Source organism: Anomaloglossus baeobatrachus, chromosome 1, assembly GCF_048569485.1.
Source record: "Anomaloglossus baeobatrachus isolate aAnoBae1 chromosome 1, aAnoBae1.hap1, whole genome shotgun sequence".
Lineage (NCBI taxonomy): Eukaryota > Metazoa > Chordata > Amphibia > Anura > Aromobatidae > Anomaloglossus > Anomaloglossus baeobatrachus.
Genome location: NC_134353.1, coordinates 73268638 through 73282154, shown reverse-complemented (window position 1 = coordinate 73282154; position 13517 = coordinate 73268638). Strand labels below are relative to the sequence as shown.

General features: G+C 43.0%; 1 protein-coding gene across 1 annotated transcript in view; it reads left to right on the top strand.

Annotated features, from left to right (window-relative positions):
* Positions 1–13517, top strand: part of SH3TC1 (SH3 domain and tetratricopeptide repeats 1) — a 78435-nt gene that overhangs the window by 45938 nt on the left and 18980 nt on the right. Inside the window, exons 8-11 of the mRNA XM_075333267.1 lie at positions 4985–5183; positions 5536–5672; positions 6892–6927; positions 11196–12875. Coding sequence (XP_075189382.1) covers positions 4985–5183; positions 5536–5672; positions 6892–6927; positions 11196–12875 — 2052 coding nt within the window. The remainder of the gene's footprint in view (positions 1–4984; positions 5184–5535; positions 5673–6891; positions 6928–11195; positions 12876–13517) is intronic.

Below are 13517 nucleotides of genomic sequence, written 5' to 3'. Positions count from 1 at the left end.
CCTTAGAGTCCCTTGTCCAATTACTTTTGGTCCCTTGAAAAAGAGGATACAAAAAAAAAAAACAGTTTGCACTCTGATAATGCTAAAGTATGGAAACCATGAATATGCGAACATGGACCTGCATTACTGCTAAGGAAAATCTGAGAAAAATGAGATATTTAGCATATATAAATGGCCATTTGTATATCTGCCCAGTTGCCCCTTCACAGCATATCTCGTAACTGGGTCCCTGACGCTATGCTGAAGCCTCTCTCTAGGTTAAAAACCTCCTGTGTATGGGCAAGTAGGAACCTGCTATATAGGATAAGATTACCTGTGGCAACTGGGGGAAGGGTGCACGGTCAGAAGGTATGACCCTCTTCATATAGACAAAAAAGACTGACTGCACTCCTCGACCTGACGTGTGAACAGGTGCATCACTGAACATGACATAAAATACAAAAAAACAGTTCCCCCAGTTGCCACAGGTAATCTTATCCTATATAGCAGGTTCCTACTTGCCCATACACAGGAGGTTTTTAACCTAGAGAGAGGCTTCAGCATAGCGTCAGGGACCCAGTTACGAGATATGCCGTGAAGGGGCAACTGGGCAGATATACAAATGGCCATTTATATATGCTAAATATCTCATTTTTCTCAGATTTTCCTTAGCAGTAATGCAGGTCCATGTTCGCATATTCATGGTTTCCATACTTTAGCATTATCAGAGTGCAAACTGTTTTTTTGTATTTTATGTCATGTTCAGTGATGCACCTGTTCACACGTCAGGTCGAGGAATGCAGTCAGTCTTTTTTGTCCTTGAAAAAGAGGAGGCTATGCATTACAGAGCTATGATTCCTAAACCCTTTCTCCGATTTGGATGTGAAAACTCTCATATTGCAGCTGGGAGTGTGCACTTTCAGCCCATATTATATATATAATTGTATTTCTGAACATGTTTTTGTAAACAGCTAAAATAACAAAACTTGTGTCACTGTCCAAATATTTCTGGACCTAACTGTATATATATATATATATATATATATATATATATATATATATATATATATATACATACATATATAAATAATCCCTCTTTACCCCTAGTAAAAATAGACAATTATTACAAATTTTGAACAATAGACATATTTGGTAAGGCTGCGTCCACAAGTAAGATATATTAAAATATAAAGTTAATTATTTTTTTGCCTCAAAAACATGTAAAAAGAAGTGATCAAAACGTTGCACCTAATCCAAAATTGTATCAATAAAAATGTCACCTTGCCTTGCAAAAAAGTCCCTCACACAGCTCCATTGACAGATAACCGAAAATGTTACGATTATTAGAAAATAGTGAGGTAAACAAAATTTTGCATTTTACAGTTAGTCTTTTTTTTTTACAGCAAATCACACACACTTCCAAAAAATGGAGGGGGTGATTGCTGGATGATAAAACTCCACACTGATGGCTTGCATAGAGCGCTGTTCACACTTGCAGATACACAGTCACAAGCCTGTAGCCTATTAGGTGACGCCCATACAATTAAATCAGGCGGGCTGCCAATCCGTACTCCATCTGTGCACCATACAGGGACAGGAACTCTAATATGCAAGGCCTAACAGAAAGGGGTCTGGCTGTATCCTGTACAAACAAATATGAGGTTTTAGTTGGTATTATGGCCATAATGCGGAAGCCTACAACCCTCGTCACGGGAACCTCATGCTTGTAAGTCCATACACTAAAAATAAAAATAACAACAAAAAGAGGAATAAATCTACTCTAATGAGGAATAAATTACCCTTTAATTTTTGGAGGATATTTATTCCTCTTTTTGTTGCTATTTTTATTTTTTTTACAACTTGAATTAAAAATAAAAAAAAACTACATTTGGTATCTCTGTACTTGTACTGACTTGGACAATCATGTTACCAGGTCATTTTTACTGCGTAATGAACCCTTCACAAAAGCAGTTGCAGAATTGTGGATTTTTGTTTTCCTTTTTTTCAGTAAATTAAATTGTAAAAATAAATGGTGTAATTTAAAACTACAAATCATCACTCAAAAAAACAGTACTGACATGCTATATGGATTGTAGGAAAAAAAAAGTTGTGGTTCTTGGAAGAAGGGGGAAGAAAAAACAAAAACACAAAAATGTAAAATCTACTGGTTGGGTATAAGTTAAAACTGCGGCCCTCGATTTATAAAACAGTTTTAGCCAGATTTCTAGCATAAAACTGCTGGAAATGTTGCAAAAAATGTTTTCGCAACCTATATTTGCAGAAACAATTGGGATTCTTCACAGTTTTAGAATAGTTTTGGTTATCTCCAGCAATTTTTTCAAAAGGGGGTGCAACTTAGCTGAGAGTAGATTGAGCTTGGCCGACGAATTGCTCATAAATTAAACCAAAAAGTTGCATAAATTTCGATAGACGTGTACGTCAGTTCTTGAACGTGATATACCGTATTTCTTGCAGAAACATGAGGCAGTTGGAAGATATAGCAAATTTATTAAGAGGTGCATAACTTTTAGTGAATTTGGCGTATCTTACTCGATCGCCCTGTTTATCAAGAATGGTGTAAACATCTCCAGTCTTGATGAGCTGGAGCCCACGCCTGCCATCAGATTCATTTTCTTTTTCTTCAATTGCCCAAATCAATCTAAAACTGAAAAAAAGAAGCTTCAAATTGCAAATGGTCATAATGAAACCATTTTCAACAATTCTGTGTCCAAAGTAATGGACTCCAATAACCCAGCAGATGACAACCACACTTTACGCTTTACGTGGAGCTGAAAGCACCCGCCCCCGTCGTTTGTGCATCACGGGCAAATCGCTGCCCGTGGCGCACAATATTGCTAATACCCGTCACATGGACTTACCTTCTTAGCGACGTCGCTGTGGCCGGCAAATAGCCTCTTTTCTAAGGGGGAAGTTCGTGCAGCGTCACAGCGACATCACGCTGCAGGCGTCCAATAGAAACAGAGGGGCAGAGAGCAGCCGCATGAAAGACACGCTTGCCTCGTTGCCGGAGGACGCAGGTACGGTGTTGTTCGTCACTCCTGGGGTCACATGTAGCGATGTGTGCTGCCTCAGGAACGACGAACAACCTGCGTCCAAAAGCAGCAACGACATTTGGGAAATGGAAGACGTGTCAACAATCAACGATTTGGTAAGTATTTTGCATCATTAGCGGTCGCTTGTACGTGTCATACACAACGACGTCGCTAATGAGGCCGGATGTGCGTCACGAATTCCGTGACCCCAACGACATCTCGTTAGCGATGTTGTTGCATGTAACGGGGCCTTTACACTTGAGTTGTAGTCAATCACGTGTCACAAGATTCTATTTCTTATGGGATCAATCACACATAACCTAGTATATCTCTCTTGATGATATATTTGTGTGTACAGCGATAGCAACTGTCAGTGTGACATGGAGGTTTTTACAAATTTCGCCGACTGTCATGACGTTGTCTGGATCTGGTTAGACTACAGATTCTGACACTCCACGAAATAACTTCTCTGGTGTCTGTGATCAAGGTAGGCAAACTCGGGTGTTGACCTGCAGAGTGGTAGTTTATAAGCAGGCCAGCAAGAGCTAATCTCTGCTAGTCCGCTTGTTAGTCTCTTTTAATCACATGCTGTGCGCGAGCCAATTACATCTGCTCTGCTCTTAAGCGGGCTTTACACGCTACAATATATCTAACGATGTATCGGCGGAGTCACGTCGTAAGTGACGCACATCCGGCATCGTTAGTGATATTGTAGTGTGTGAAACCTACGTGCGATTGCGATTGAACGAATAAACGTTGATCGCATACACGTCGTACAAAACCTAAAAATTGAACGTTGGGTTGTTCAATGTTCCCGAGGCAGCACACATCGCAGTGTGTGACACCCCGGGAACGATGAACTGCAGCTTACCTGCGTTCCGCAGCTCCCACCGGCTATGCGGAAGGAAGGAGGTGGGCGGGATGTTTACGTCCCGCTCATCTCCGCCCCTCCGCTTCTATGGCTGACTGCCGTGTGACGTCGCTGTGACGCCGAAAGTCCCTCCCACTCCAGGAAGTGGATGTTCGCCGCCCACATCGAGGTCGTATCGTAGGTAAGTACGTGTGAAGGCAATTAATCGTTTGTGCGACACAGTGAACAAATTGAACGTGCCGCACATACGATGAGGGTGTGTCACATCGCATATGATATCGTATGCTTAATTGTAAGGTGTAAAGCAGGCTTTATATATGCTGGCTAGATCATTCCTTCTATGCCAGCTATAGTTTATCTTAGCTCGTCTGGCGAGGTGTTGTGATTCAAGCCAAGTGGTGATTGTAGTACCTGTTGCTGAATGCGGTTGTGGAGTTAACTCTTGTTGGCATTTGTTGCTGCCTTCCTGCTCTTGCTTTTCTCCTGAGTCTCTCATTGTCTATTCAGAGTTTTGTTTTTTTCTTGTCTGTCTTTAGCTGTTTTCCTGCTCACTTCTGCATCTTCCTTCCCTGGATGCAGGGGGTCATCAGATTAGATCTGTTCAGGAGCATAGCCAGCACAGGACTCTCCACCATCAGGAGTAACCCTGAGGTTAGGGATAGCCTAGTATCCCCCAGCGAGAGAGACAGCATAGTCCCTTGTTATCCTTCAGTGACATTGTGACACTAAGCATATGATGCAGGTAGTGGTAGATGTGCACATCTTCTACAAGGGGGGAGCTGGAATTTAGAATAATTTCTCTAGCAAAACCAAAATACCCGTACGCCATCCCGTGCCTGGAGTAATATTTCTGGCACTGGTGCACGACCACACCAAATTTAATAATTGCCAAATGCTTCCTAATGAATTTGACGCATTGTTCTCCATGACGCATTGTTCTCCAATGCTCCCTCCATTAAGATTGGTTTACTCAACATCATTCTTAAGGAATGGGGGCAATAGGGTTTTCTTTTTGAGACATGTTGTTAGTTTCTTTCTTTAAAAAAAAATAATTGCTTTATATGATTATGTACTGTGCTAGTCTACGCAGGATGGGTGGAAGCCATAGTCAATTACGAAAGTGATATCCCGGATGAGATCAGCTATCAGAGTGGAGACATGGTGGAAATAATCACTACGTATATTGAATGCATGGAGTGGTTTGTAGGAAGAAACATAACTAATGGCAGTGTTGGATTTGTAAGAACCTTCGATATGAAGCCTTATATGCCGGAAAAAGGGTAAGAAATACGTAAAAAAAATTTAGGGGACCCATTAATAGCTTGGGACTTACTGCACCATAACCCACTACAACAAACGATGGGATGCTGGGGGCAAATGATCATCACATCCTCTCTTTACAAATATGGGTGTCCATGAGGTAGAAGGTAGAAGGAGCCCATATCTGGACCTAAGTGTTTCTTCTGTCAACATATTGGGGTGATCCGTTCATTGGGAGATAGATGAGGGGAATTTCTTATACTATATCTGATATACAGTAATTTGAAATAATATGGCTCTATATCAATGGGTAGCCCTCTATATGTGTCTGATATGTGATTTTAATGAATTTAACCCAGTCTTATTATCCAGACAGAACAGCACATCCTTCCCTATGAATGACAATGGACTGAGCAGAAAAGGTGCAGAAGAAGATTTTGACTTTGAGGCAGCAAAGACTTTACTGCAGAGAATATCCCATTCTGATGTCTGCCACTTGTATAAGTTGGGTAAGCCTTGGTGATGGAGAATGTGGTGGATTCTAATGGGTACTTTGCACGTTGCGACATCGCTACTGCGATATCGTCAGGGTCAAATTGAAAGTGACGCACATCCGGCGCCGGTAATGACGTTGCAACGTGTAAAGCCTAGATGCGCCGATAAACGATCGCAAAAACATCAAAAATCGGTGATCTGTGTAGCGTCGGTCATTTTTTATAATGTCGCACCAATAGGAGATATGATGTTGTTCCTCGTTCCTGCGGCAGCATACATCGCTGTGTATGAAGCCGCAGGAGCGAGGAACATCTCCTTACCTGCCTCCACCGGCTATGCGGAAGGAAGGAGGTAGGCGGGATGTTTGCGTCCCGCTCATCTCCGCCCCTCCGCTTCTATTGGCCGCCTGCCGTGTGACGTTGCTGTGATGCCGCACGAACCGCCCCCTTAAGAAGGAGGCGGGTCGCCGGCCAAAGTGACGTCGCAGGGCAGGTAAGTGCGTGTGAAGCTGCCAACGTGCAAAGTACCCCTAAGTTATACAGCACAATGTCATGCAATCAGAAGCTGTCTATTGCCTGTCTATACCTGCCACGTTGCGTATACTTATTATTCACTCTTCTTAGCACCTTCTTATAGACCCACTCTCCTTTTTTCCTTCTCTTCTTCCAAGAACCATAACAATTTTTTTTTCCCCATCAAAATGTAAGGAATTATTTTTAGCTGAATGAGTTAGAATTTTTTTCCCCTATTTTTTAGTACATTATATGGTAGAAAAAAAGTGTCATCTAAACCTACAAGTACGGTAAAATGATGAAAAAGCTCCATTTCTTTTTGGGTTTTGTTTTTACAGCAGAGATCAAAGTCTAAATAGTTGACTTTTTTTAAAGTATATTTGGGTTACATACAACACTTTATTGTTTTTATCCCATTTTTGGGGAGAAGGTGTGGCAGCATTAAAGTCATCAATTTTGGCATTTTTCTTCTTTATTCTTTTTGTTTTTGCATTTATTGTATGGGTGAAACAATTTTATGTTGTGATAGATGCACTTATTCCAAATATATATACTTATTATTATTTTTTTATTTTTAAAAATTTGGGACATTTAGCATCTCTGTGAGAAGAGGGAATAAAATACTAATATTGACTATGGACATTATTTAAGAAACTATTAAAATTATGGGACAAATATAAAACGCCACCTCTTGTCTTCTTCTTATTATCTTTTATAACAGATCAGTTTGAGGAATCCGAAATCTGCCAGAATAAAGGTAAGTTTATTAAAATAAGTCATTCATATACTTCACATTTCCTCGGTAGTCATGTTTATTCTATTTGTACATACATAGAGCCCGCTATTTTATCCAAAGGCCTTGCAATTCAAGGCAGTGGGTTCATAAGGATCCTGGTACCAGCATGGGACAAAAAGCCCTGATGCCTCATATGACTGAGGCATAACAGATAAAGGGGTTAATATTTTCCTGGTGGTTTGGTATGTTAAAAAATAACATTCAAATGGATCCAGAATAGGCATCACCAATAATGTGGAGGTCCTGCTGCTGCTTGGTTTTTGCTAAACACAGACCATGGAGCTCCTTGTAATGGATTCAGATAAGTCAAGATGGGGGGTGAGGATCACTTTGTTTGTTGTTTTTTAACACACCAAATACTCAATTTTCTTTCATTTTGCCCCAACAACCCCTTTAACCTTCGTCAGGCTGCATAATTTTACAACGTTAACAGCGACCCCTTATCTCGGAAGGGGGTGGAGATATTTTATTGAAATTTGGCCAATATATTCTGGACCAAAACTGCAGAGATGTCACGAAATTTCAGACCTCTACGGCTTTTGGAAAAAAAAATGTATTGCAATTTTAAAACAGAATAGTTACAATTGTACCTATTCAGCCGGACAAAGGTTAACACTAGAAGTCCCAGAGAGGGGTCATTTAACATTTCTACCTTTGGAACCCAGAGACAAGTCGAATGACCTGAAGGATTTTACCTAACATCCTATAATCACTGTCTTTTGTTCTGTAATTAAGGCCATTACTGTCGCACCACAGGAGGTTGTTGTTTTCAATTGAGTTTAGCCATTTAGTTTCTAGTTAGTTCTATTCAGTTTAGACTAAGGGTCATTTGACCCTCTTTCGGGACTTCAGGGGGGAGCTCGAAATTTCTGGGACTTCTAGTGTTAAGACCATACTTGCTAGGACTCCTGTAACCTCTGGGAGGCTCTCCGGGACTCCAGAGAGAGTTGGTAATTCTCCTGCCCGCTGGTCGTCCCCATAAGCCTCCTGGCTACCTCCTCTTTCAGTGGCGTACTGTCAATGGTGGCAGACTACGCAGCTGCAATCAGCTGCAATGGGACCTGTGAGTGGGGAAGCCCGGTGCCAGTGCCGACAGTGGGCCCCCCCATCCGCCATCATACTTTCAACATTATCAGCATTTCGGATGTCGATACAGTTGAAAGCAATGATGTAAAAGGGAATGATCCACTGTCTGCTACCTCCTTAATCATTCTCCTGTATGAGATGACAGCTTAATGCACTGAGATGACGTCACTTCATCACGTCCGCTGTGTAGAGCAGTGAAGACAGTGAGTGTCTTTCTTTTTTTTAAAAAAAATATCAGTGAGTACACAGTGGCGATAGTACATGAATGACTATGGGCTGTGCTTTATACCATATGGAGGACCAGTGGCGTAACTAGAGATTGATGGGCCCCGGTGCAAAGTTCGGACCCGGGGCCCCCCACCCCTCCACGTACAGTACAGACCAAAAGTTTGGACACACCATCTCATTCAAAGAGTTTTCTTTATTTTCGTGACTCTGAAAATTGTAGATTCACATTGAAGGCATCAAAACTATGAATTAACACATGTGGAATGAAATACTTAACAAACAAGTGTGAAACAACTGAAAACATGTCTTATATTCTAGGTTCTTCAAAGTAGCCACCTTTTCCTTTGATTACTGCTTTGCACACTCTTGGCATTCTCTGGAATGAGGAGGTGTGTCCAAACTTTTGGTCTGTACTGTACACCGACACTTGGGGTACGGGATGACACTGACACTCGGGGTACATGATAATCAAGCTGACACTTGGCTCTTTCCCTCAGCACCCAAATTTCCCATGATCTGAAATCCCTCTCTCAGCACCCAGCTTTCCTATGTTCTGATATGCATCTTGTCATCAGCACCCAGCTTTCCCATGCTCTGCTATACATCTTTCCCTCAGCACCCAGCTTTCCCATATCAGAGCATGGGAAATCTGGGTGCTGAGAGAAGATTATAGCAGAGCATGGGAAAGCTGGGTGCTGAGGGAAAGAGCCTTTTTCCCTCAGCACAAAACGTTCCCATCCCCTGATTGTATCTTTGTCCCCCTTGTATATAGTTCTCCAAATACTGTAATGGCCCCCACATAGCCTTCCATATAGTATAAAGGGTCCCACATAACCCTACATATATTAGAATACACTTCCATAGTCCTCCATGTATTATAATGCATTTCCCATAGTCCTCCATGTATTATAATTCACCCCATAGTACTCAACATATTATACTGCACCACATAGTACTCAATGTTTTATAATGCACCCCCATAGTCCATGTATAAGGTAGCCTCCATATATTATAATGTAGCCCCCATAGTCCTATATGTATTATAATGCAGCACCATAAACCTTCATACTGTATAATGCACTCCCATACTCCTCCATGTATAAGGTGTTCTACATTTTGTATAATGCAGTCACCCCAGGCCTCCCTGTGTATAATGCAGCCTCCCCCAGGCCTCCCTGTGTATAATGCAGCCTCTCCCAGGCCTCCCTATGTATAGTGCAGCCTTCCCCAGGCCTCCCTGTGTATACTGCAGCCTCCCCCAGGCCTCCCTGTGTATAGTGCAGCCTCCCCCAGGCCTCCCTGTGTATAGTGCAGCTTCCCCCAGGCCTCTGGCCACCGTGTACTCACTGATTTAACAAAAAATAAATAAATTACTCACCTCGTTCGTTTCACCACTGCTCTGTCCTCATCTCTGTCCTCCGTTCCCCCAGCGCTCTGGTCACTGTCCTCCTGTCCTGCACTCTGTGCTCTCTGCACAGCAGTCGCACAGGAGTGACGTCACCGCGCACAGGGAGAGAATGATGGAGTATGGAGCGCCGCTCTACGCTTCATCACGATGACGGGAGAGGGAGCCCAGTGCCGCCGCCGATGACACCGGGCATGGGGACCCAGTGCCGCCGCCGATGACACCGGGCAGGGGGGCCCAATGCTGCCGCCGATGACACCAGGCAGGGGGGCCCAATGCCGCCGCCGATGACACCAAGCAGGGGGGCCCAATGCCGCCACCGATGACAAAGGGCAGGGGGGCCCAGTGCTGCCGCTGATGACACCGGGCAGGGGGGCCCAGTGCCGCCGCCGATGACACCAGACAGGGGGGCCCAGTGCCACCGCTGATGACTCCAGACAGGGGGACCCAGTTCCGCCGCCGATGACACCAGACAGGGGGGTCCAGTGCTGCCGCCGATGACACTGGGCAGGGGGTCCAGTGCCGCCGCCGATGACACCAGACAGGGGGGCCCAGTGCTGCCGCCGATGACACTGGGCAATGGGGCTCACTGTCAGCGGCGGCGGCACCGGTAAATATAGCAGCCGCGTGGTCTGCAGAGCGGGCCCCTACGCTGCCGGGCCCGGTCGCAATGGCGACCTCTGCGACCGCGGTAGTTACGCCCCTGTGGAGGACAATGGAAGGTGCATTTATAGTATATGGAGGACTACAGGCTGTGCGTTATACTATATGAAGGACTATGGGCAGTGCATTATATATGAGGTGCATTATACCATATACTGGACAATGGGGTTGCATTATATATGGAGGACTATTGAGGAGGCATATTATATGAAGGGTTATCTGTAAATTATGGCTCTATGTGATGTGCATGGCTAACTTAAAGTTACTATCCACCCTATTTTTAACCTAAATAGCTTTACAATTCTGTGTGGATTCATTCCCTAATATGTCCTTATTGTGGTTGCAGCTCTTTTTTTCTGACACAGAACTCTAACCCCATTTTGGCCAATTCTCAGTGCTTAAAGTCACCACTAGAGGGAGCTAGGGCGCTTAGTGCATACTGTTAAAGAGCACGTTGCCAGCTCCTTAGCTCCCCCTTGTGGTGACTGAAGGCAGACAGTGTATCTTGTTTAATTAATTCATTTTCCAAGAGTTTTGGAGCTCTTTACCACTTTAAAACTAAAAAATAAAATCAATAATTACTTTTAGTTAAATAAACAAAACTATAGTTCCATTTCTTTTAAAAATATTTATTTATTTTCCTGCCTCTGGTTGGGAGGGTGTTATATTTCTGATTATGTATATGGTTTATCTTACTAATTTCCAATATGTCTATTGTAAAGTTAAACTTTACTAAAATGTAATTAAAGAAAAAGTATAAAACTTGTCCATTTGTAATAAACAAAATACGTTATAGGTGACAGATTTCACATATTTGGAATAATAATTTTAATTTTGTAAATTTTAGAAAGCTTCCATGAAACATCAAGTGGCGACAGCAACAACTTAAAAGAAAAATTGGAGACATTCATGAGCATGTCCGTCACTTGCCCACCTTGTTTGGACACCTCCAGTGATTCTCCTGATATAAGCTCCGTTCCTTCCCCCGTCCAGACCCCACTTGATGAATATGAGGACACTAGTTTCTGTATTTGTGCAGAAGAGGAGAATCTTGACTCCTTACAACCTTTACTCTTATTTTTGAACAGTGAACAGTATCAACCTAATTACCAAAAACTTTATGATGTCTCATATACTTTCCTACAAACCTCATTTCACGGGTACAATGATGAAGAAGACTTGGTTCGCTACCTTAGTATAGCAAGAGGAGCAGCTAAGAAATCTTGTATGAAATGGACTCAGGCAAGAATTTGCTTTCTTCTGGGCAGGCTCTGTACCAAGAAGAACAAGTTGTCCCAAGCTCGGGTTTACTTGGAAGAAGCCATGGGAGTTATTAATGGGGATTTCTCAGATATCTTTCTCTTTGCCGCTGTCCACATGAACCTCAATGCAATTTACTTAAAGCAAAAATCAAAGGAAAAAGGTTGTCAAATGATCGACAAGTCTTCATCGTTACTTCTCGGATTACAAAACTATATAAGCAGCACAGATATGGAGTCTTTGATTTTGAAATATGCCATGAAGAAGGCAATAATGAGTCAAGACCAGAAAACTGAGATCAAAGTGTGTCAGCTTTTGGCCAAGACTTTCATTGACTTGAGGCAACACAATGAAGCTTTGCCATTTCTCGAGAGGCTACAAACCTTAGACAACTCAATGGACTTCAGTATGAGGCCTTCGTCAGGATACTACTTTCAGTTGGCCGATATCTATACTAAAAAGTGTTTGCCAAACTTGACCTTAAGCTGCGTTAAAGTAGCTTCTCCACCTTCTTGTACCATCATGGACTCTTTAAGAAGGATCAGGGTCATCATAGAAAATACTTCTAAGACTCGAGGAGTGAAAAGGAAAGGGCAGATATTTCCATCTCAAGTGGTCTATCATCTAAAACAAGCTCTTAAATCAGTGATAACTGACCAAGACCGGGAGCTGAGTTACTTCATCTATCTGAGCTTATCGGACATATGCTCAAGGCTAAAATTGTACAGGGAGGCACGTTCCTATATCATGAAGGCAATGGACACTTTCATCATAGATAAAAAGTACAAGGTGGATATATTGGTGTCCCTTGCTTGGCTCTATTTGCTTGACAAGGAGAGCAATGAGGCTCTTGATATATTGAGCAGAGTGGTGTCCTTATTTTCTTGTACACAACTCCAGCTCGGGATCGCACATAACCTTCTTGGTATTGCTCTAAGAGGAGGAGGGAAAATTGAAGAAGCGGCTAGACACTACTGCACGGCTTTGCACATCTCAAGAGAGCTGGATAGTTTGCAGAACCAGGCGGCTGTGCTGGCTAACTTCGGGATCTTATTCTTGCACTTAAAAGCCCGGATTCTGGCAGAAGTATTTTTGCAGAAATCTATGAGCCTTTATTCTGGACTTCCAATTATTGAAAATGGTGCCAATTTTATACATGTTTTATTAATGCTTGGAAGCCACTACATCATTGAAGGTCATAAAGAAAATGGAAAATATTATTATGAATGGGCTCTCCTTGTGGCGATGGAAACAAATTATTTGGAAGGTAGAGTATAATAAATGTGCGTTTTGCAATGGCAATTTTTGCATTGGACTCTACTTTTGGGATCCTTACCCATCACTTAAATGGAGGTCCTAAGCATGGTTTCTTTGCTCATTGCACCTCTTGAAGTGAGGACAACTCTGAATTTAGTTGGTCTCAAAGACAATAGATGACTTGGTACCATGCCTGATCAAGTGCTGCTCCATTCAAATGTCTGCTCACTACAAGGGGTAAGTGAGGAGGAAAAAAGGGTTTGGGGCCCCTATTTCAGTGACCACTGGGGTCCCAGCAGCCAGACATTAATTTATGGGAAAGCCCTTTCAATGGCTAAATCTCATGAAGACTCTTCCCCGGGCCGGTGTCACCACCCAGCGCACCCGGGCAAGTGCAGGAGCTATGAACAAACAGGGAGGCCCACTCGCTGTCGGGGACACCGTTAGCGCTGTTTGCCCGACAGTATCCCCAGCCCTTTATGATGTATGGTGCCGGCCGCCCGGATAATTGTCTCCCCCCTCCCCAATGCGCTCTATCCTCCTGTATGCTGTCTCTCTGCACTATGTGATGAGTGCAGCCTCCTGACTACTACTAGCTTATGATTATTAATAACCCAGGATCAGAGACCAGAGATGTCACCTGACACCGGCG